Source organism: Eurypyga helias, unplaced genomic scaffold, assembly GCF_000690775.1.
Source record: "Eurypyga helias isolate BGI_N326 unplaced genomic scaffold, ASM69077v1 scaffold44538, whole genome shotgun sequence".
Lineage (NCBI taxonomy): Eukaryota > Metazoa > Chordata > Aves > Eurypygiformes > Eurypygidae > Eurypyga > Eurypyga helias.
Genome location: NW_010269682.1, coordinates 31,867 through 57,144, shown reverse-complemented (window position 1 = coordinate 57,144; position 25,278 = coordinate 31,867). Strand labels below are relative to the sequence as shown.

Sequence of the window (25,278 nt, the reverse complement as noted above, 5' to 3'; positions counted from 1 at the left end):
GAGATGACAGAGACAGAGTCTTCTCAGACCCGCACAACGAAAAGATTAAATTCTGACCAAATATGAGGAATTATTCTTTGCCATGAGGGTGACCAAGTGTTGGCACAGGAACCAGAGAGGCCAAACATGTCCTTCCTCAGTGATATTGAAAACCCAGCTGAATAAGGAAGGCCTTGAGCATCCGGAATTGGCTTTGACTTTGGAGTTGGCTTTGACTTTGGCCTTGCTTTGAGCAAGTGTTGGGCTAGAGACCTCTAGAGAGTTCTTACAACCTGAATTATTTTATGTATATGGTACTTACATAATGCTCTCTCCTATGCATAGTTTTTATTAATGAAGGAACATAATACTTCTCCATGACCCAGGAGAGTAGCCTCAGAGTTTTCTAACAACCTTTGCCAAAAGATCCCAGGGGAGTGGTACAAAGAGCTCCCAGCACAGTTTTACAGGGGATCATAGAATCATATAGGTTAGAAAAGACCTTTAAGATCATCAAGTTCAACTGTAAATCTAACAATGACAAGTCCACCACTAAACCACATCCCTAAGTGCCACATCTACAGGTAGCACCATGACCAGTAACATGTACAACAAAAAGAGTAGATTGCAATCATTGTATAAAAAACCCAATAACTACTCACATTTAAGAATACTATTAGCTCTCAATGATTTCAAAGTGTCTCCACTTCTGCAGCAGCCCAGGACCCTTGCCATCACAGTTCCCCAGAACAACACCAACATTCAAACTTGCAGCAAAATTATCTGCACCACAGAAAATAAGCTGCCAAAATAGCAGCCCTTTCACTGCATTGCTGCAGTCTGGACCAGATGCAAGTCTCAACAGAGCCAACTATGAGAATATACCTTCAAATGTCACCTCACCAGGTCGTCCTGTGCTCCAGCTCTGAGCAGGTTTCTGGATGATGAGGACATCAGGTCAGGGCTCCATTACACAGAGCAAGAATTACTCACGTGAAAGCAGGAAAACAATAGAATGAGCAGCAGACAAAGGAGACACTAAACAGCAGAACATTTGGCTGGACAATGACCCAGTCTATTACTCATTGAAGTGAACATACTGTAGGTTAGGTGGTTTTGAGGTAATGCAGGCAATGTTATCCTGCGGCGGGTCAGAGGAAGTGGAAATCATTGGTTTCATCAATTTTCCTGACACTTCAATGATCTTGGCTGTGCATCACTGAGTGCTCATTTAATCGTTGCCACAGCCCGAGCAGGAACAACAAGGAGGTGGCTGTGGGTAAGCAGCAGCTGACCAGGGGCTGACACCATTCATGACTGCCTGGCAGGAGAAAGTCAATCTGGCAACTTCACTGCTAAGGCAGGGAACATCTCCTTCAGGACCTGGGATCAGGAGAAATTCTTCCAAAGGTAGAGAAAAAAAAAAAATTCAATAGATTCTTATCTGCAAGGAGACATTATTTATAGTTCAGTGCACAGTTAAAATAGAATGAATAAGCGTGTTCTGCCATGAAAGCAAATTGCTTTGAGCTTATATAAACCAGGGGAATAGTTGAACACATCTCCAAAGGACAGCAGACGAGGCATTTTCAAGCTACCAGTCATCTAGCAGCACGCACATCACCAGAATAGCACACGGCAGGGGGATCGTGGCTGTGTCCCTTGGATTTCAGACAGCTACGCAAGTGTCATTGCCAAGAGAGGCTTAGAGGCAGAAGAAAGATATTTTAATTGACTAACTAGCAGGGCTGGGAAAAGTAATTCAGTATGGTGGGGATGAGCAATTGCTGCATGCTATCAAGCAGCAAAGAGGAATACGAAGGCCTCAAGGAAGATCGTTTAATCCCTGGACAGCTGCATTCGAGAGCTTGTTTACAGAGGGATAAGCATCCCGGATGCGACTGCAGTACAAAGGCTGTGTCAAGGCTGGCTGGGGAGACAGGTTACAGTCTCTCATGAAGCACAGGGATCATCTCTTCACACTGAGCTGCCAAGTCTCATTATTTTATCATAGGAACATGCCTTCAGTGCTCGCTCCCCTCGGTACTATGTCGTAAAATTGACAGACATGTCTATAGACAACAAAGTGCTTTTGACAAGAGGGTAATTAACCTTCGATGTTTACATCTCCCTCCTCTTGGTAAGTAACACACCAAGTTTGTGCATTTTGGGGAGGACTGGCTGTAAACAAGTGATAGTTTCCTTTTATGATCTTGATCAGAGGTCAGGAGGACTGGAATAACAATTCTCCTGAGCCCTTTCTGGAGCAGTAGGCAGCTGAAGGAGAATTTCCTTGAGTAAATGGCCAAAGCCTTGGACTCAGCCCCAGGCCTGTTAGACAGATCCCCATCAGGCTGTGGCTCCACAGCCCTTTGTGCCAGGATCCGGGACCTGCTTCATGCAAGCTCAGGACAGGGTGAGCTAAAGGTCTGCCCAACTTGAGGGAGCTAAAGGTGCAGGTGTTTGTACACAGACAATGATATGTGTGAGAGAGAAATTATTCTAAAGTGTTATTTAAGTTAAACTCTTCAAGAATGTGTCCACTTGTACAAGTGCCACATGGAAGGAAGAAAGCAGGAGTGGAAAGCAGCTGTTCCTGGAGGTACCCATCCATCGCTGCCACACTTACCTGGAGGCATTGCCCTGCCCATTATTTGCCCAGGGAGTCAGAGTTTCACATCCCCAGCCAAGTTTTCTTTCCACGTGAAACCACAGGACAAGGCAATGCAGAACAAGGGTTAGTCAAGTATCAGACAAAAATACGCTCCTGGATCTCACCTTATCAGCCAATAAACTTGCAAAAATTCATATGAGAAAAAATGTTTGGAAGATGCAAATGAAGGTGTTTGCTTTCATTTATGGGAAGAAAACTAGGAACCTCTGAGATTTGGGATGAATGATGGTTTGTTTTTTAAGAAAGATCTTGTAAATAAAGCAGCAATAAGGAATTTCTTTCTGAGGGATACGGTGCAACAGGCCAAGAATGAAAATCTGCTGCTCTCCCTGGTGGTAAAGAAAGGAAGAATGGGGTGAGAGACAGGCTGTATCATGGTACTATAACTTGACTGGAATAGGAGGAACTGAGTGGAAGGAGTTTCTATAGCTGAAGGACTATTAACATCATAACCACTGAACACTTCTTCCTTCATTACGAGCATCGAAAGAAAGGGCAACAATTTCATTTATTCTGCAGAGTTGAGCTTTAATGAGCCCACTGGTTGATTCTATGCAGGCAGACATGGGTGAAGCACCGTTGGTGCTAACAGAAAGGAGCATGTTGCTGGATTATGGCATTTTACTATTTCACAGACATTGGGGTAGATAGCAGGACTTCTGCCACCTCTGAACTATTGCACTAGCAAAGTAATGCAGTTATTTACTTAATATGTTAGTACGTGCATAACAACTGCTATGTTGTACACTATCACGTGACCCCTGTGTGCCCTGGCTTGGGCACTGTGCCCCATTCTCATTCTCAGGAGAGCTGAATGCACTGATATCTGCAAAGATTTTGTTGGTCTCCTTTTCTGGTCTTGAAACAGGTTATACTGTACTTTCCTCATGCTGTCAGAGAAGGTTGTTTGTGCATGCTTGCATAGCAAAGAAATATTTCTCCTACCTGTCTCATATTTTGCATCTTTTTGCTACCCTTCTCTTCATACATTTGAACGCCGCCTGTGGAGAATAGCAATATTAGGAAGCTAGTGTTAAATCCCTGCCAAATAAAATGTCAACAGAAGGTATATGCGTCACTTACGTCCAATCGTACGCTGCCTGCTCAGCATTCAGCTGACATTATTTGGGATGCTGCCACGGACAGCAATGGGAGTTCAGGCTGCTTCTTGGTTTGCCCTGCTTCTTAGTCACTGGAATGACTGCTGTTCCTGAGTCCCTGGGTGTCCCACATTCCCTGGAAAAGGGAAAGTCTGCCATTAGAGACTCAGTGTGACCATTTTCCTAAAGGGGAATAGATGCTGGGAATGTAAATGAAACTCCCAAATGATGCAAGCGGAGGAGAGTTCATCTGAGTTAACCACAGACAATGAAGTGGTTTTAGTGTCTCTAACCACTATAATCCTATCAAGTCAACAAACCTATGCCATCTGAATATGCTGCATCATCTGGGTTTCCACTCCAGCTGTTTTCTTCAGCTATTTCCTTTTCTCCACTAAATCTTCATGATCTCCCCCCAAGCACAAAAAACAAGTGGAGAGGGAAAAAAGAGGATAAATTGGAAAAGCACAGGGAGAGGCCAGGGGCTAGGGGACTGTCACTCGGAAAGCATGTTCTTTCCATCAGACTGACACATTATAGGCAGGGATCCTACGCCCATTGGTGTAAGTGAAACCATCTGTGCACAGAGCTCATTCGGTGCTTGGCCAGGGGATCCTGACTAGTCGTCCTCAGCAATGCCCCTGGGGTATGTGCTACAGCTGAGCCTTGAAGGCAACAGAGAGAAAAGAGGTTAGAGCAATAAATTTCCCAACATTCCTAATCCTTCAGGGGGCTTGAATGAAATTAAGGTTTTGCTTCTGTGAATGAAAAATAGGCAGGAAACGATACACTATGTGAACGCTCTTTGTTTGCAAATTCACAGTATGTTTAAACTTACGGGGCTGCACCTCAGCTGGTGAAAATCTGGAAAACGCTCCTAGGCTGAGTGGATGTCTGCCAGCTGGAGACAGGCTCTCTTCCACTACTGCTTTCTGCTTTTTTCATATCTACTCATTCATCAGCAGAACACACACAACTGGAGCCCAGAGCATGGCAAAGAACCAAATAAAATGGTATCAAACATTAAATTACAACAATAGAAGGAACATTTCTGAGTGTGAACATGCTGATGGATAAAATGGGTGGATATCAGGATTATATTCCTTTAAATTTAGAAGTCTAAGGAAATTTTTCCAGTTCCCAGAATGTTTCCTTTGTTAACAGTCCATTAAACAGACCTATGCAACGGATGCAATGAGCTTCCAGATTTCTTTTTTTGAGGAACACATAAAGTGGTAAAAAAATAATTTAAATATTCTTCTGAAAAGATAACAGTTTTAAAAAAAGAAAATCAGTGGGATGAGCCTTGTTGTTCTCACGCACCCCTCAGGAGAGTGACAGAGTATCTTGGCCCATCCACACGCCTCTCTAGAAAATGCAGCATATGAAAAAAAAGCTAAACCAAGGCAAATTATCAGCCGTCATAATTTTGAAAGGTAAAGATTTTTTTGATAAACTATTTGAATGAAGTTAGGTACAGATGCTGTCAAGGAAAAGTTGGGAGTTTTTCTTCAAGTCACAGGTGGGTGAGTGTTGATGTATACCATGCTGATAGTGAAAAAAAATAATCTTTTGGATCCATATGAAACAACTAAGTATTGTTTTCTAAATCCCACTTATCAAGAGTTAAATGATTCACTTCATTCTTCCTCCTCTTTGTGTTGTAAGAAAAATGATTGTAGACTCAGAAAACATTGATAAGGCTATAAATATAAGATAGACAAACAAGGAAGGAGAGAGAACATTTATATATTTAAAGTATCGCTTCTGCCATACGTACCAGTGCACTTAGAAGTCACAAATCCTGAGACTGGACCATTATCAGTGTGAAATCCGTAGAAGCTCATCAGTCCTTGGCGCTGCTCAGGAGCTCGGTCCCTGCTCTCCAGAGCCAGAGGGCTGCAGTAGTGGCTGCAAGGTGGCGTAAAGGAGCCGGACCAGCTGCGTTTCAGCAGTAGATTTTAGATACCTGATGTTGCAGTCATAGCACGCACTGGAAAGTCAGTTTTTTCTTCACTGCATCCTTGACTGAGAGTATAAGGCTGCACCTGCAACCGTTTCTGTTCATGGCAAGAGTGCAAATGTGACAGTGCACTGAAACAGGACTAAATCCAGCCTTGCATCTGATCCTTTTAGTGCTGCTTTCCAGTTTCTAAACAAGCTTTTGTAGCATGACAATCGAATGGTCTGAGAGTGTGACCTGACCACTTTGAAGTTGCTCAGACTTTGCCCAAAATGGGTAAGAAAGTCACCCTTGGGGCTCTGCAGCATTATGCACCTGAGAAGCAATGGAGCAGTAGGCTGGGCAGCACCAACACGACTGTCACCCTCATGCTGGAGACAGCTACTGAATATATTTACAGTTTGGCAAGCACTGAGCTCCTGACATGGTCTCTTGGTGCTCCCCAGCACAGGAATCTCTATCCAGCCATTCCTCTCCCTATGGCCAAGCAGACATCCAGCTAGGCAACCATACCTTAAAATTACCTTTCAAGTCTCTTAGTGACACTTTATACTTGGTATTGTTCTACCTCTCTCCTAAGCCACAAAAATTCAATGCTTCCTCCTGAATGTACTCATCTCTGCTTGACCGTTCCTTCCTCTTCAATAAGAAGCCGAAAGAAACCATCTAATTAACACATGCTTAGTAAATATCTCTGGAAAAGCTGAAAAACAACTCCAAGGCACAGAAAACAGCTCTGTCCCTGAGAAGAAAGCTGCCCTACTTTTACAGAGTTATATTGCTTCATAAAACACCCCCTGAGCCCGGGGGATATTTAAACTCCAATGTCAGGCTTTCCTCATTTTCTGGCCCAGTTCTAGTAATTTATTCCATTATGTACTATTACATGAAACCTACTGGTAAATGTGGCACAGAGACATGTGTCTAATGATCACTTTGGCTTCTTCCCTGGATTGCTCTGACTTAATCTCAACTTCGTTCCTCCTTGAGTTCTTATTTGCCTTTGGTGTCATCAGACAATGAGCTCAGCAGAGAAGGCTTTGGCACAGATGTGCCCAGCTAATGCCATTCTGTTGACTCTTGACAGCTTTACTGCAAAGGCTTGCAAAAGCCAGGGGTCAGACCTAAGGCCAAGTGAAAGTCTGCCAAAGTCCACAAAAAAAAAAAAAAAAAAAAAAATCAGGTCTTATCCTTGAGGATAACCAAGTAACACTTAAACTAGAGTAAAGCAGCATGTTCTGCAAAAACACCTTAACAGAAAATGGCAAAAAGGTTATATAAACCAAAGGAGTGTTTACATTAGGACACAGACCCAAGTAAAGTACAATAAGCCATTGTTAGTTAGAAATCGTCTTGAAAAGTACATGCCAGCCACGGACTCTAATAGCACGGAGGTACTACGGCCTCATTCCCTGGTACAATACTCACAGTATCTCCAAGTCAGGAACATTTGCCTTCAGCCTATTCATCTAGCCTGACAATTTAAAGAGTGACTGTCCAAACCAATTCAAGTAATTGTGTTATTCTCTGGTAAACTACAATGGGATGTTGAATGAGGGACCTACTAGCTGTAGCCAGAAGAAATCCTTTAACCCTGAAATATTGGACTTGCAGTAGCTTTGGTGACCTGAAGTGGGGCTAGTGTTAGCGGCTGTACCTATGTTGCCAACAGATGAATGGCAGCCCCCAGGTCCCCTCGCCTCCCTGCCATATATACAGACACCAAAGTGACAGCAACTTTATCACCAGGTTCTGAGCACTTTGGTTTCAAAAATGTACCAAAAAAGCAGAACTGCTTTCCTATGACTTGCTATATGTTTGGTTAAAAGTGGCCACAAGTGAACCTCTGCATCCTTTTCCTTCCCGAATGGTTTTCAAAAGCAGCTGACTGCGCTGATGGCTGTCCCCTACAGGACAAGGAAGTGCTCTCCTTGACAGCATACCATCACCCACATCTTAGACATTGCCCTGTAGAGAAGGTGGGCCATGCCCTCGAGGTGAATGTCTCCTTGCACTGACTGTAAAGATGAAGTCTGTAGTCAAGTCATACAGAGATATTAATGGTTAGAGGAGACTAGTACTGACAGGGAGACTCTGAGGAATAAGGAAGTGCCTGGGAACTCCAAGGGGAGGGCAGACACTCATCAGAGCAGGGACAGCACTGACAAGTGGCAGGAAAATATTTACTCATATTTTGGTAGGGCAAAGCATCAATAGAAAAACACATATGCACCACTAGAGGTACCATGTCAGGGAGGAGAATGGGCAAAAGGGATAGGACATGACATTAAGACAGAGAAATGTTGCCAAGTAAGTTTATTGAACAAGTTTTTCAGGAGCTAAGGAGATGAGACAAACTGAAGAAAAGTTGCTGGGGAAGATCAGCCCATGGGACGTCACGTGAAAGGGAACATGTCTTCCTGGGCTGGACTCCAGCACAGATTTAACATGCAGTCATACTCATGAGGTTGAGAGTCCTAATGCTTTATCTGGTGAGAAAAGGAGAGAGAAGGATTAGACACAGAGCATATTCAGTGCTGAAGCGCCGTTGCTCACCTCACTGGCCCAAGCGTTGGCTTAGCATTGACTGGAGATAAAGAACAAACTGAAAAGCCCAAATACGCCCTTTCATTACTGTCATTACAGGAAAGATGAAAGGTTTCACCCATTTGATACAATCCAGCTGGTTTGGTGAAGTACTTTCCACATGAAAAAATGAGCTTGTGGAACAGATTCAGATTATATGCTGATGAAAATTAATAAAATATCTTTGAAGACAACAAGCAGGACGACACAGAAAGGGGCCCTTCACATTTTCCCTTAAAATGGTAAAAAACCCATCTCCTTGCACAAGTTATAGTGCACCAGAAATGTCCAGTATGTGCCTATAAGCAGCTAGTCAAAAATGCATTATGAAGACAGCCTTGCACATTTATAGCGGATACAGGAATTGATCACGAAAGGAAGGGTTTTGCTCTTGTATGTACAGGTAGGCATTGCAGAAGACACGTTTGTTGTCGTATGTTTTGCCATCAGAGCTGCAGTGAGGCAAATAATTCATGATGCAGATAGAGATTTCTTGGATGTTCTTGCAATACTCCTGCCCACAGAAGACAGACGAGTCTCTGCCTGAGAGCAAACCATGGTTCCCCCCGGCATAAGGAATGACACCCCACTGAGAAATGAAACTGGCTGTAACATCATCTTAACCAACTCAAAGTTTCCTCCTGGTGGCAGATGTGAACTTGTACTATTTCTTCTCACTGCCACATCTTTTCCTACTCAGTTACAGAGCAATGGGACTGATGTTGGTCGTTGTATGACCAGTGTGAAATTCCCAAGGGATCTCCTCAGGTCTACACACCACCACTCCCCTGGTTTGTAACCCAGAGCAGAGCATAATCTCCCACTCTTTGTTCCAAAACTTTCCCACTCACTTTTGTAATTTCCTCTTCACAGCGTCCGTTCTTTCTTTTGCCAAAATTGGTGTGATGCTCCCTGGAGAAAGATGACCATCATTATCTGCAACTATCCCCATTACAACCGCAGTGCACGAACGTATCCCCACTCTCTTCGTAGTGCACAGGAGATTTTCACGTGAATTAGTTTAGCTTTGCGTGCATAGCACTAGCGAGAACGTGCCCATAGGGACCAGGCACATGTCTTTTGGAATAACACTCTCCCTGGTTGATGCATCCGCCTTTGTGGGACGCTGGGGTGGAACACCCATGTCAAACACCAACCAGGAAAACAGAGGCAGACAAACAAGACCTATCCAATGCAGGGTTTCAGAGAGAGCTCGTGCATATTATGTGGCGCTCAAAGACGGATCCAACCACCACCACTGCGAAACCCCCAGGGAGAAGGTCAAGTACTTACAGGTTGTGGGCACACAGCGTACACTCGCTGGCGTAAGTGACACCGTCAGTACCACACACGGGATCGTAGATCATCGTGCAAATCATGTGCTGCGTGCCGTCCTTCAGCGTGGAACTTGCGTACCGGCTGCAGTCAAGCTGGGGAACAGGGATGGCAAAAGCTCCGGCACAGGCTCTGCTCTGTGCAGGGATGCCCAGACACAACCCTCCCTGCTTATGCCTCTGCTTTTTAGGATCTGCCATAGGAATTATGGTTCTATATTAACTTATTCTTCATGGAAAACTAGGAATTTCCTTTCCTAGCTTTATGCTGGAGAAGACTGAATCAAGGCTTGAAGGTAGACATCACTCATTCAGCTTCGTATTTATCATGATGCCCCAATGCTTTGCTGAATCTATCGGGATATTACAAAACGCAGCTCAAAAATAATTTCCAAATCAAAATGGCATGATTTATATGCTTCTGTGAGAGAGCTGACTGACCAAGGAGTTATTTGCAGCCCACAAGAATGGAGGGGAGATGTGCTGACGGGCCTTTTGTTGCAATGGGATAGCTTCGAGTGTGGAAATCTGCCAGCAGGACTGCCAGCAGTTGACACTGATTAACACCAGTTGAAGAACTGGCCTTACATTTTAGCACTCCCAGTTTCTCCAGCGTGAGCTCTTCCTCCCTGATTTATGTATCTTACCTGGTCTGAGCACAGAGCGTACTTGGGAAACAAAAGAATGACATTTCATAGTTTGTTTGTATAGAAATGAAATATCTGACTCGGGATGTTGACTCTTTCAAACACATGCTAATGAGATGGCTTTGTTCTTCTATTTCCCAGTGAGTGTAAATAGTTTAGACTTGGCCAAATATAGTTAATCTGGTATTTTTACAAGATTCATTGTTGGTATACATTAGATTACACTGCATTTACCAAAAAAAAACCAAAAACCACCACACAAAAAAAAAGCTCACAACACAACAGAGATGGGATTGAATCCCCTGACACATTAGGTATCAGCATTCAAAACACAGGCAATTTTCTAATCTTTGCAGAACATCCTTTTGTAAAATGCAAGCATCCAGGTGGCACCAGACATCCTGGGTCATCCGCATCCCTTTCCCATATTGCCAAAACAGACTGCTAAGTTCCTGCGTCAGCTATGATAGACTGCCGTGGGAAAGGGATTTCTTCTTGTAAAGCCTTAAATTATTTATGCTACCTGCCTCGTAACTCATTCCCCACCTGTCTTCTCTTTCTTTTCCTGACTGCGTGCAGGAAGTGCACAATGTTCCTGCTGCTGGGAGGGTGATACTTGCCCACAGAAGGAAGGAGAGCACGAGCTGTGACCGCTAGCAGAGGTTACACCACCAAAATCAACCAGCGTTTAGTCAAGTTACGCAGCACCAGCTCAAGCTCTTCCTTTTCTTTATGTTTCACTTACTTCGGCAACTTCTTCTATGCACCTTCCATCATGCTTCTTGGCAACGCTGGTTCCAGATTCACTGGAAGAGAAAGCAGAGGTAAAAGTGCTCAACGAGTTCTTCAGCTGAGCTCTCAGGGGGTGACCCCCAGGGCTTACATGTTATGGGCGCACAGCACACAGTCGTTGCTGTAGGTGACGTTGTCTGTCCCGCAGATCTCGCGCAGGATGAAGGGGCAGGCTGCAATGGTTTCACCGGTTTTGGTGTTGCTCAGGTATCTGCTGCAGTCAACCTGGGGAGATAAAATAACAGTCCTGGGTCAGCTGCTGGGAGATGGAAGTGTGCCTCATCCGCAGTCTGTCCACTCCGATCCTCCAGATTTTAAAGGCTTCTTCCAGAGGAAAATCAGGGGATTTAAGTTTAGTCTTCCAATAGAAATTAATAAAGTAATTGTAGCTGGGTTTGGTATTGTCTGTCAATAGATTGAAGAAAGGAACAGCTGACCAAAAAGATTATTTTCCGAGAGTGGTATGTATACGTGTTTTTAAATAAGCATTTAACCCCAGGAATCCGATTTAAAGTATTTGACATTAAGTACAGTTTGACATAGTTAACTAAATCCAAGATTTTGTTTCAGCTTTTTCAAAACAGCAGCAAGAACTGTTTCACCAGCTCCTCTTGCAAAAATATTTACAGTATATAAAAATCAAACAGTTTAAATATTTGAGGATAAATAGACAAACACCTATTGGAAGTCAGTCTACACTAGCTAAGCACTGCTGGCACTTTGCTATCATTTTGTATAGTTTCCCCAGTGCAGCATCTCTTATTTCCCACATGGTCCAAGAGCTAATTAAAGCAAAGACAGCATTTTAACAATGTGTCTCTACTATAGAAAATATATTGCAGTCCCTCAGGATGCATGAGATTATTTTTGGTGCTTTAGAGCTGCTCTGCATAAGCAGAATAAATGTGTTGAGATATTATCAGCACATATTGTTACTGTGCAGGATAATAAAGCTATTTCTGTATGCATACCTGAGAGCAGATTCTTCCTGGCTGACCAGGGCACGAGGATTTTTTTAACCTGCCTGTCTAGTGCAATGGAAATCCTAGCGCTGAATGCACACAGAGACATCTAACGCAGCCTGCTGTCTTCCTCTCCTACTGTGCTAAAACAGGCTCATGCTTCTTGGGCTGTCTCTGATGATTTCTGTTCAGAGATCTGCAGCACTGGGACATTTTGTTTCTGAAGTCCCAGCCTATTCCCATTCTCTCTTGCCCTCATTGCCAGCAGCCGTGGTGAGCAGCCAGGGAGAACTGCAGCACCAGCCCAGTGCATCGCCCCTCAGTGCACCGAGCCCAGCCAGGGTCTTCCTGGAGACTGGAGAGCGAGTAGGACATGGAGCTTATTTTACAGCTAGTTAACACTTACAGGAGCACTTTCCTCTTGGCATCTTCCCTCGTGGCTTTTCTTAACGTGGGTCCCATGTTCTCTGAAAGGCAGAGGCTGGCGTTAGTGTGCTCGCTGGCTGAGCCCTGTGACACCCAGGTGATACAGAGAGCAAACCACACTCATAGCCAACACATACGATAAAGGAGGCATCTGATTGCCTAATGAATCGGCTTCTCCCGTTCATTAGCAAGCGTAATCCTAAACTGCCACAGACCTATCAGGTCTCCTTACTGCATGCTATGCTTTTTCTTTCCTCTGCCCAAATACCCCAGCCCTCATCATGTGCTCCGATTAGGAGCTGTCTCTCCCACAGCTCACCCGAGAAGCGCAAACAGAGCATCAGGGAACAAAATCAAGGTGACAGGGGCTTCAGGAGGTTGAAAGAGAAACAGAGAGATGTAGATACATTGGTATCAAAAGAAAAGCTGTCTGGAGCTCTGACCATGGCTAGCCATTCCAAAAGAGTGTCCCACCTACAGTACTTACAGGTTATGGGCACAGATGCCACATTCATTGTCATAAGTGAATCCGTCTGTGCCGCAGACTGGGAGCAGGATCCTTGGACAGCGCATCTGGGCTTTGCCATCCTTAATAATTCTTGATGAGTATTGACTGCAATCGATCTACAAAAAGCAGGAGTGTCAAACCTCGGGAGGTCCTTGTTCTCTGAGAAAAAACCCAATATAACCCTTCCGCCACGTCTTTTTTACTGGGATGCTGAGACAACACTAGTGCTATGTCTCAGTTCTCTCAAAACCAGGCTGAGTCAGCCCTGCATGAGTCCTCTCATGCACAGACGGAACTGCACAAATAAACAAAACACCAAAATAGTGAAGGAATTTGGACTTTGCTGACAATACATTTGAAGAGCATCCACAAAGGAAGATCTAAACACAAACTGACTGACTTTTACATTTACGTGTTGGGACATCGTATACACCAAGTCTGGGAGTTCTTGGATGATACACTCAGATCAAAACTTCACATGTGCTCCATATACCAGAATATATCCCCACCCTAAAGGTGGGGATATATAAAACTCTGTGCCTAACTCTACACAGCCCATCTGCCAGGGCTGTGCAGGCAAGGAGGGCCCAGGGGACACCTGCTTCAGGGCAGATGGGATTTGTGGGCATCCTCAACACAAGGGGATGACAAGAGTTAATAGACATGTGGAGAAAGCCAGGCTTCAGGCCAGCTCACTTTCAGAGCAGATGTAGCCTCAGGGAACCTTTCAGTTAATACAGCTAAGAGGAGAAATATGCCTTATATTGAATACTTACCTCAGGAGTCTCCTCTCTGCATTTTCCTTCATGCTTTTTGCTAACATGGGCCCTGTGTTCTCTGGAAGAGGGAAACAATAAAGTTGAGGAACTAAATGCCTAACCTCTTGCATGCAGTCACGTGCAAAATGAAGCAAACCACAGCTTCAGACTCTGTAAGAGTGCATCAGATCAGCTACATTACTTTACTCATTAATAAGCTCATCACATCGTCTCATAATATGCAATTTAAAGTAATATTCTGAATTATTCCTTCCACTTCTCAGTTACTGCCCAGCTCACAGACTAATCCAAGGAGCTGCCATCTGACTCCAAGGTTTCCCCTCATGAGCACAAAGAAGGTACCAGAAGGAAACTTGAGGTAAATCCAAAACCAATCCAGATTCTAAGAGACTTGAAGAAATAGGCATAAACAGAAGTGCAGAAGGATGGTTCTCAGGACTGCAAAGCAATGCTGGCTACTCACGACGAGTGCTCTATGTATGGCACTTACACGTTGTGGGCACAGATTCCACATTCATTATCATATGTAATGCCATCTGTGCCGCAAACTGGATTCAGGATCCTTGGACAGGCTACTAGTAGTCTGCCATCTTTAGTGGCTGATGCTGGGTAATTATCACAGTCAATCTGTCAAAATAAGGAGAATTAGCTCTGGTGGAGCCCTTGCTATGCAAAAAAAAAGTTGGTGAAAAAAGCTTTTCATTCTATATCCCAGCCTCCATTGTTTCTGCAACAGGGCAAAGCCCTGATAGACTGAAGCTAAATCTTCCATCAGAAATGAACTTTCTGAATATTACACCAGTACTCTAGGAATCGAGGAGAGGGACAATCTTGAGAAAGGGGTCTTTCAGGCAGAGGAATATGTACAAATTCTGGGTCCATTCTCATTAAAAAATAGTATTGAATTTTCTTGAATCTAGTGGGAAACACTTTTCACCAGCTGGAAATCTGACTAATACTGTTTTGGTTTGTGTTGGTTTCATCCCCAGTTCTTCTTAACTTCAGATTCTCTGTAGTTAAACACAGGGTTTGAAGGGATAAAGAAAAAATGGTTCTCTATCAGCTGGAGAATGGACTTTCTACATCCCAGAATTTTGGTGCTGAAATATAGAAGCTTCTCTTCCTGAGGCACCAGACTGCTGGCCTTGTACAAATATATAATAAACTGCACTCTATAAATATGTAAGCTTAGTGGTCTTACGAATCTCTCTATGTCTGTGAAAGCAACCAGCACGGGAGTTTTGAATCCCTGTTGCAGAGGGTGGAAACGCTTGTGATCTCCAGAGAGAAAACTGCCAACTTGCTCAGCATGTTGGCAAGTGAAATCTCAGGCCTCTCCTTCCCCTGGGCACAAAAGTCAGCTTAGTACATAGGGAAGAGAGTTCTGCAGCTTCTCACTGCATATCCATCTCCTTGCTCCTTTGGGTTTGGTGTGGTATGCATGGGGTGTCCTGCTCCTCAGAGCAGGGAGGATGCAAAACCCACCCTCACTGTGCAGAAAAGCAAAGCATGGACTGGGACCCCCGCCAGCCTTGGCATATGGTCCTCCTACAATTCCTAGGGAAATCTGTGGGTTTCTAAGGATTCTCTTAACAGCCCTAAGAGATGAGTTTTTTACTTCTATTGCACTTACAGCGTCAATGACCTGCTTGCATTCTCCATCATATTTTTTGCTAATGTTGCTGTGATGTTCTCTGAAAGAAAGAAATACTTTGGTTAGGAAGCCTTGAGAACAGTTTTTCCCATTACACCCTAGGCATTGGCACAAGAAAACAAGGTCCCACCCGCCCTGTGGGACGCTACAACTGCTTCACTTGTATGAATGTGCCCTGTGGTTGGCGGCAGCAGCAGCAAACACACAGTATTTTCCATATCGCAGTGTAATTAAATGTTAGGAGTAATCATGCGTCACAAGTAACGCTTTAATCTGTTTGTGGCTCTGTTCTGGGTTGTCCTCTGGGTTTTTTTTGTGATTCCCCTCCCAAGCACAGATAGAAAATGGGGAAAGAAAACTCAGGCTGGCTGAAGAATTACAAGAGCCCACCTCCAAAGAGACTAACAGAGACACCTGCCTTAACAAAGACTAGTGTCTTACAGAAGTGCTTCTGAGAGCCTTAACTATCACAAATTATCCAGAAGGACGTTCTGTGTACAAGACTTACGCGTTATAGGCACAGATCCCACATTCGTTGTCATAAGTGAAGCTATCTGAGCCACAGACTGGTTTCAGTATCCTTGGGCATGCTACCATGACGTGACCATCTGCTAGAGTTCTTTGGTACCTGCTGCAATCGATCTGTAAAAATAGCAAGAATAGAGGAGAAAAAAAAAAACAAACCACATTTTAGATACAAAGATATAACACTTGTACATAGTCTGCTTACTCTCCCCTCAGCCTTTGGGAACAAATCCAGCATCAAACTAATTCCACTGTCAAAAGTTGTGGGAATTTTCTGTGGGAATTTTCACCTGCTGAAAAAAACCCAGCATAACAAGGAAGGCTGTGATTTGGATTTTGTGAGGTCCTTCATAAGATCCTGCTGGAGCTATCCCAGCGGTGGGACCCAATGTTCAGCAAACACAACACTTTATTCCCAGTTGCAGAGTCTGGAAGTCCCAGTTTAAAAAAACCCACAGAGATGTGGGACTAGACAGCCCATAAACACCCTCTTAGCTTTGGTTATCATGAGGTTCTAGCTCCCTTTGGGTCATGCACATTTTGTTTTTCTCTTGTGAGGCATTTGAACAGCCAGCTGAAGTCTTCCACGGGCTTCATCTTACCGTAACAGTTTTGGGTTCACATTCTCCATCATGTGCCTTCTTCACATTGGCCCTGTATTCCCTGGAAGAAAGCAGACCTCTGTCAGGGATCACAGAGAGCAGCATCACCTCAAGGCTGGTGGTGTCAGCACCCAGCTTCTAACTCACATGCTCCTCTGCCCAATCCACCTTTGGGAGATGGAGCCATCCCCCGTGCCTTGAGTCCCTTGCCCTGAGGCTTCTGCTAGGTTTCCAGCAATACTCACCTGTTGTGGAGGCAGATCCCACACTCGTTGCTGTATGTGGTGCCATCGGTGCCACAGACCGGCTGCAAGTTCCTTGGGCAAGCTACCAAAACTGACCCATCCTTGGTGACGCTGCTGGCATACAGGCTGCAATCAACCTGCAAAAGCAGCACAGAGTCATCCCCACCGTTGGCTCCCACCATGGGAAGAAGCCCCCAGGCAGCCTCCCACCACCACAGCGCCTACAGCTCCTGCCAGGAGGTAATTTAGAGGTATTATTTTGAATCTGCTCAGGCAGCCAGGAGGAGGGAATCTTCTCTACACAAGTTTCTGATTATGCTTTCCTGCTGGGGTCTGGGGGAGGCAGGGCACAGAGGAAGGATTGCTGTGGGTGAGATGGTGCCTAACAAAGGCAGCTGGTAATTGGGAGCCCAGTTGTACATCACAGCCCCTCAGCTCAAAATCTGATGGTTTCAAATCGTGCTGCAGTCTCTGGTGAGTTACAGGAGTCTTATAACTGCGTGGGAAGAACCTGCAGACAAATCCATTGCGCAGCCCCTGCTGTTTTCCTCTCTATGATATAGATATAGAAAACCGATGCAAGGAACACAGTTCTGCAGGTCTTACAGCATGGAAAAAATTAACAGAATCAGTGTCTTTGATGCTTTCAAGCGTATCGTCTTAAGACAGTATTCCTCATGAGGAGGTAACCTACTGACTTTGGTTTGGAGTAACTAAATTATGTCTAAGAGTTACGATAATAGGATTGTATAATTACTTCTCACTTTCATCATTTTATTTAATGAACTATAAATATTGTAAAAAAATGGGGAATCTTTTACTCTCTTGTGAAGTTGGCAATATCATTCAATCGTGCATTGGCAAATATTATTTGGACAGCCAAGCTTTCATTAGATTTAATTTACTTGCTCATCAGGTAATTATATGCTGTTTCTATTTACCAGAAACCTGGAATAGAACAGAGTAAGTGGATCTGTAGCTCACCTCAACTCCAAAAGCAATACCTGAAAGAAAAAAATGGAGAGAGGAAAAAAAAAATTCTAATTATTGATATGCAGAGGAGATATATGTAAAACTTTTCATGAAACTGTTAAATTCAGTGACTGTTATTGACTATTTTATTTGGTTTAGGAAAATATGAAGTTTTACATTATCCCAGTAAATGGCCATAGGATGTATTAAAAGTAACTAAATGAAGTTACCTTGCAATTTTGAGGGGAAATAAAACAGGGGAGAACATATATTAATCCATCCCTAAGATGTTACAGAGAAGCAATACTGGTACTTTCAATTCAGTACTCTTGGATTTTAACCTCTTCTATCAGACATTGTATTTGACTTTCAGAAGTTTGGACACGGGTTTTTAAGATGACTGTTGACCACCAGCACTGTCCATCTCCAAACACATCCCTCTCAGTTACCAGGAAGAGCACAGTAAACTTACAGAGCAATCCTAGAGGTTAAAGTTTGCATTTATATTGCTCACATGGGAAACGATGTCATTTCTAACAGGTTTACTTTGCCCTTTATACACAGGACTCCCATGTGCAAGCTCCTGCCCTGCACTACGACTGCTCCTTCAGCAATTTGCTCCTGCAAACCAAGATTAGAACAGTTGCCTGTATGACGTTTGCTGACACCTCAGCCTCGAAGTCTAATTTAATCCTATAGTCTCTCAGGAAGAATATTTCTTCATGGAATAAGGTTCTCCTCCACATTACAAGACCCAAAATGCTTTTACTGAAATGAAAAGTCAGCTCTGATTCAGCTAGATCAATCTCTGCAATATCCCAGGAAATACTCACCTAAGCAGCAGCAAAGGGCTAGAGCTGCCTTCACGAAAACCCCTGCTATCTTCATGGTAGACAGAGGTACCGCTCCAATGCAGCCTGCTAGCTCTCTGTGCGGGAGAGGACGACTGCAGGTCAGAGCAGGAATATATAGCACACCACGGTATCAAGGGGTCTCACCTTATTACGTAAAGCACCAAATCTGTCATCGACATTCAAAGCCAAAATTATGTTTACCCAGGACTAGATTTCTAGCTAATGATTGACACAAGCATGTATACCAGGAAGGGGCCTTTTGCATGGCTCAAGGGGAGCATGGGTCATGCCAAGACCCCTCTCCTCCCACATGGATCTGCCCCAGCCATGGATTGCCCCTTGCATGGCTGCAGCACATTGCAGGCTCACATCTACCCTGCGACTGGTTAAATGCAATTAGATCTTTCTCCTCCTCTATAGTTTTCAACTGAGCTGCCAGCCAAAACCCTCGTTATTTAACCTCAGAGCATGATTTTGTACTCTTCACTGCTGTATTTCATCCCAGTTTGAGCCCAGGCAATTTCAGTCCAGAAGGTCACCCTGTGCTCTGCGGGAGAAATGCTGCTCTTCTAAAACATTCAGCAGTGCTCTGTTCCACGTGCCAAATCTTTCTGTAATACAGCAGAGAGCAAAAATATTAAGTTTGGTCCTAAAATACATCTTTTTGGCTGTTTACTGATAGCTCCCATGGTACCCTCTGCTCATCTGCTACCAACTCCCCCCTGACCAGTTCCTGACCCACCTTGCCAAGCCCAAGTGACACCATTCCACAGGGCAGCAGGCCAAATACATTTGATGTCTGCATAGACTAGATGTACAGTATTTCCTTTATCTAGGAAGTCAGCCAACTTCACAAAGATTGATATTAGCCCACGCACAGTTTCCTTCCTGAAAATTAACTATGTACATTGTCCCTTTACACTTTATAACTTCAGTTTTCTTCAGATATCTCCCAAAGGTTTGCCCACTATTAAGGTTAACAGAACTTAGATTGGTCCTGAACACTTCTTTTGTCCTTTGTTTAAGCAGATTTTTAGCAATTCTTTGGATTGGTCTCAATTGGGATCCTAAATTCTTTAAATTTCTAACTTTTAATCTTTGAAATTCTGTACTCGATCATCAAAACCCTTAACTTGCAGATCTATTTTTGACATAATTTAAACAGAACGAGCTTGTGTTGAATCATCCCAGTTTTATTTTTTAAGTGATGGACATCTCCAACATCTTTCTCACTTGAAAAGCAAATCCACAGTAACACGATTTTGGGGATTACCTAATGGAAAATTCTATTTGCTTTCGTATCCAGGAGCTCTGCTGATATTAGTAGTTCGCAGAGTGCATCTGCAAAGCTAAAGTCTCCCCAGATGCCAGCATTTCCAGCTATGCTAATCTCTAGTGACATTAGAAAGATCCCTATTCCTATATCTTGTTTTCATTCCTTGCCCCCGACATTCAGACACAGATGTCTCCTGCACTCTCCCTTATCTTAGTTCCACCAAGTGTCAAGGACTCCAGACCTTTGGACCAATGCAGGCCTCAGCTACAAGGACCTCTGTTCATCCTGATTACGATATCCATCTCTCAGGGCTTATTCCAGCCAAGACTATCATCAATTAATGATTCCTGGCAGAGGAAAATGTATCTTGACAACTTAATTGCTAGACTCTGTAAAAGCTGTCATGGTCAAGTGAATTCCTGCCAATGTCCACAGAGATGACACCTGAACCTTACCAGAAAGGAGATAGTATTTGCAAACCAAATCTCCAGTTAAAATAGATTGACTCAGCATGTTCTGTCAAGATCAAAACAATTCTCTCCCAAGTAAGTTATTAAATTTGGGGAAGAGTTTGCAAAAGGAGACAGATTAAAGTGACAGAACAGCAAACACCTGTCAAAGATCTAGAGAAGGAATTGGGACGTAGAAAATATGACAACAGCAATAGCACGTCCCTGTTCCCCCCCACCTCGGCCAAGGCACATTGTGCTCAGCTTTCAGACTCCTGCCTTGTGCACAAGATCTATGCTGCGACCCTACGAAAGAACTGCCCGCTTCAGAGAGTGATTCGGCAGAGATTTTTCCACCAGCCTGTCTGTTGGGACAGAGCCTTTTAGGACCCGCTGCACCCTCCGGTGAACACATCCCACGCAGGCTGGACAGGGAGACCTTTGGTTGTTCCCCGTGTGCTTACATCCTTGTGTTTGTGCAACCCCCACTTGCAGTCACGCTGTGTTGGCGTCCATCTGTTTATTTTCCCTTTGCAGGGCACGTCGGGAGAGGGTGGCTCTGCAAAGCCCACCTGGCTGAGCACCCCTGGACATGGGCATTCTGCTCCTTTCCTCTGCTGCCTCTCCAGGTTCCCTCTAGTTACAGCCGTGAATCTGTCACTGTTTCTGCAGAACTTCACTGACACAGGCCAAGAAAGGAAGTGACTTCTTTGAAGCCAGAAGGCAATAGAGCCAACTCACCTGTTTTTCATAAATATAAACAGAAATCACACATTTTCCATCCACAAACCAAGTGTGCAGTCGTTAATACACCTAACACTAAACTATTTCTTTTGGGACCTTCAACATCAAGGCAAATTATGATTTCTCATCTGGATTTGTAATTTGAAAGTAGTTGCATTTAACACCTTGCTATTTTCAGCAAAGAACTTGAGTGGAGCTGCTCCTAAATCCATGCAGGGAAGAGCATTGAAAGTCCTTGTGCTGTAGTCCTGGTGGGAGGACTGGGCGGCAGGAGGGCTCCTGCAGCACACTGAAGCAGGGAGATCCCAAGGAAATGTCCTGGACAAGAGCTCCCTGTAGTAGGGAGTGCTCACAGGAAAGGACAGATGTGCTAACATGCCAAACAGGAGCCCTAAAGAGAGGAAAGAGAAGCCTGTTCAGCAGTCCCCAGGATAAAGGCAGATGGGCAATGGAGCAGAGGTTGTGATAATCAAGGCAAACGATGCTGAACCCCCCAGGTACCCATACACGGCAGCTGCTTGGTGGGACTGAGCGGCACAGGGATGTACGAGAGCCAGAAAAGAGAGCTCTGCAGCAGATGCAGAGGGGCTTCACCACACAAACAGCATCAGGCTTCCCACATTGCGACTCCGTTCTTGGAGAAGCAAACACCCCTAAACTGCAGGATTTCTGGCATTGTCTACTGTGGCAGACTGCAAGAGGTCCCCTGGCCAGAGCACACTGTGCTGCTGTGCATGGGCTTTCCCTCCATGGTGGCTGCGAGAGCAGCTGGGAGGGGGTGGGCAGAGCTACCAGGATCTAAAAGGACAGACTGCAGAGGATTGAGAAACGCCACAGTGAGTTCAAGGCCTGTGAGGCGTCTGCCAGAGTCAACAGGCCTCACTACATACCAAGAGCAGCCTCTGCACGCCCTGAAGAATCCCGTAAGTACCTGACACCTTTTATGAAAAAGGTCCCTGCGGAGAGTAGTTTAGTTCAAAACCCAACCGTGTTGAGAAGCCTGGAAAGCAAAGCTGCTGATTTATAACAGTTGTGCACAACCTCGGAAACCACTGTGAACTACACGGGGTCTGTGGATCTTGGCAAGGGACACCCTTAATAAAGTGTATTTTACAGCAAACTGAAGAGTCCCCAGAGTGCTGGTACCTTTCCAGGTTTGTAGAGGACTGTTCTGGCCTTGTTACTGTGTTAGAGGGCAACACAAAGGGTAACCAAGAGCAAATGTAAAAGAAAGAGTAATAAATTCCCAATACCTCTTGAACCTTTGCCTCCTTCTCCCCAGGAACCTCATAGAAATAACGCGTGGCATCACTCACGCAGAGTCCCACCGGCGCTCCGCCGCACGCAGCCCTGCTCGGAATGGACATAATCGGCGAGCCCTCGCAGCGATCTGCAACAGGGTGTTGAAAGCAAGAAGGGACTGACCGGGCAGGCTGCTGCGAGCAGGAAGGAGTTAGCGTTGCTACCTCTGGTAGGGCTGTTAGCAGCAGTGCAGGCGGTTTTAGCAAGTCACTGTCCTGGACCTTCTCAGCAGACAGGTTTGGAACCTGATTAACGATCCCTTATTGCCAGCTGCAATTTTTGTGGATGATAATCTCTGCTGGCAGCAGGAGAAATTCAGAAGCTGCTCAAATACCGACAGAAGAGGCTAGTGGGGCACCATCTTCATCAGTTCATTGCCTGTGGAGCACGGTTAATGCAGGTTTTATGGGTGATTATTTCAAACCCTAAATACTTGAAATCACTACAAATCATAATACCTTTCAAGTGTACTGATTTTCATTTGCAAAAATTTATTTTAAGCCACAAATTGTGCACTGCTTTTATGAAATCATGTAGATGTCTCTACACATGATTTTAGCTGGAATCAGTGAGCAGACATCATCAGAGAACACTTTTCCTGTCTGATATTCATCATTCTAGGGCTGCATAAATAACATTCAAGAATTTACTTGTTTCATCACAGCCCAAAGGCAGATAAATTTTGCATCCCAAAAAACAGCTAACCAGGACCAAACTCATGAGATTTTCACCCTGCATGACCGCAGTGAGGGGATTTCCCACATAGAAATAGGCAGTAATAATTTAATTGTAAATCATAGTGTTTGCTCACATTAAAAATCTGCGTACAAAATATTAACAACTGCTTATGTCAGAGTTTGCTGATAATAAAATCAGATTTTACTATTATCAGCAGAAATAAAGTGATGCATGCGTAAGCATTTTGAGAGTTTAAAATCAATTCTCATTAACTGTAGTAGAAAAAAAGGATTTGATAACTTAATTGAAAAAAAAAATCTATGTCTTTAGTGGAGGTGAAATTAATTGTTATTAAGTAAAATCCTGCCAAAATCTGAAAGAAAGTCACTCCAGCCTTATCTGCAACTGAAAGTGTTTACAGATCAGGCCACAACTAGAATGGACTCAAACACTGTGTGTGTTCACTCAAGGTCTTCTGGAAATGTCCTGCAATGAAGCTTATACAAATAAAGAACATATTTACTTTCAGTAACGGCTATAAAAGAAAGTACAGGAAGTGCGTGCAAACTGCCAGTAGATCTCTGTTAACCCACTGTCAGGGTCTCCCACTTTGCAAATCCCACCCCATTCTCAGATGGGTTGCCCCCAACGAGCCAGGGGAGATTTCAGCTCAAAGACCTGGCTACATCTTAAAACATTTTCAGATTATGAACAAATTAGAACTGTCTGCAAATCAGTTAAAACTCCAAACAATGGTACATTTCCTTAAATAGCTTAAAGTATTCAACACCATAGAACTTCACTTCTCCATCTTCCCCAGCATCAGGACCCCAGAGGAAGGAACCCTCCCTGCAGGAGACAGCTCCCAAGATGGGCACTGGCTGAGCCCTCATGCCCACAGGGCCTTGTCTGGGGGATGAATTTCAGGCCAAGGCATAAGGGTGACCCAGAACAACAAGGTCCAAGGGCCACCATGACAGCCGAGCTTTCTGCTTGGCCAGCATTGCCTCAAGGATGCCATTGGTTCTTCTACCCCCTCAGAGCAAGACACACTGCTGGCCAAATTCATACCTCCAGATCCCAGAGACCCTCAGAGCTGTGCCCCCAGCCCCGGCTGTGGTGCAGCAGGACTCAGCACACCATCTAACATGTCCCCTCAAGGTGTATCTACTTCCCACAACCCCTCAAAACGAAGTGGTCTGGGTTTCCCCGTGCCTCAGATGAGGACATTTACTGCAACAGTTAAACTGCCAGCCTAATACACAGGGTATTTTAAGACCCATTTTCATCTGTGGGTTTCCAAATATAAACCAATTAAATCTCAAAACAACCCTCTGAGGTAGGTAAGTATATTTTAATCTGTTTTACAGGCAAGAGAAAAGGGCTGAAAGGGCAGTGAAGTGATTGACCCAAGACCCCACAATGAGTCAGAGAACCTGACCTCTGGTCCCTCCTCACAAAACCCTGGCCCACCTTCCTCCTTGGGTCCAACATCTTCGCTGGGTATTTACAGCAGCTGGTGCTTGGCTATTGCTTAGGGGGCAGGCGGTGTAAAGCTGGAGTGGGGACTCATGTCCCGCCCACAAGCCTTAGTGAAGAAAAGTGACAGGAAGCTGCTGAGTTATCTTTATTGTAGAAGCACGCTAAGACACAGTGAGGTGGCAGAGACCGCAACGGCACGCGTGGGGCAGACCTGGGAAGACACTGCTGGGTCCCCACAGCCCTTCGCCCTCCACCTGAGCAAGTATGGGCCCTGTTTGCCACAGAAAGGGATGAAGGCAGCTCTGGCAGTCCTGGGGACTCAGCAGCTCCCCTGATGCTCGACATCAACTCTTCCTTTACTTGCCCTAGGGGAGACAAGGGGGAGACAGTTTATTATTATAGTCTCAGAAGGCAAAGGGACCTGAAAGGACCATGAGGGAACGACAAAGCTGTGATGGTCCCATGCTCTGTAGGGGCTCTGGGTCACCCCTGTCTCCCTGCAATGGAGGACAGCAGCAGGCTGCTCTGCCAGCATCCTCCTTGCTCCACAGGGACAGCTTGGCTGAAAAAACAGAGCCAGGGGAAAAGGAATGGGCAGAGCCCACTAACACGGGCACTAGAAAGTCTGGACTTTCCCACAGGCTCATCCCCCACCATCCCCTGGCTGCAGTGAGAGGGAAAAGCACACTGCAGAGCCCTGTGCCCCAGCCCTACAGCCCACCTGGGCAAGGTCAGGCACTCCAAC

At 44.7% G+C, this 25,278-nt stretch overlaps 1 protein-coding gene across 1 annotated transcript; it reads right to left on the bottom strand.

Annotated features, from left to right (window-relative positions):
* Nucleotides 1-8,201: 8,201 nt before the first annotated feature.
* SPINK5 (serine peptidase inhibitor, Kazal type 5) lies at nt 8,202-18,636 on the bottom strand. The gene is made up of 16 exons (XM_010158178.1): nt 18,582-18,636; nt 17,761-17,780; nt 16,777-16,913; nt 16,532-16,592; nt 15,913-16,046; nt 15,384-15,444; nt 14,241-14,377; nt 13,748-13,808; nt 12,951-13,087; nt 12,444-12,504; nt 11,167-11,300; nt 11,029-11,089; nt 9,596-9,732; nt 9,154-9,214; nt 8,704-8,816; nt 8,202-8,205 (listed from the first exon to the last, which is right to left on the bottom strand). Exons 1-16 carry the CDS (start codon nt 18,634-18,636, stop codon nt 8,202-8,204), a joined length of 1,374 nt encoding a protein of 457 aa, XP_010156480.1.
* Between the last annotated feature and the right edge of the window lie 6,642 nt (nt 18,637-25,278).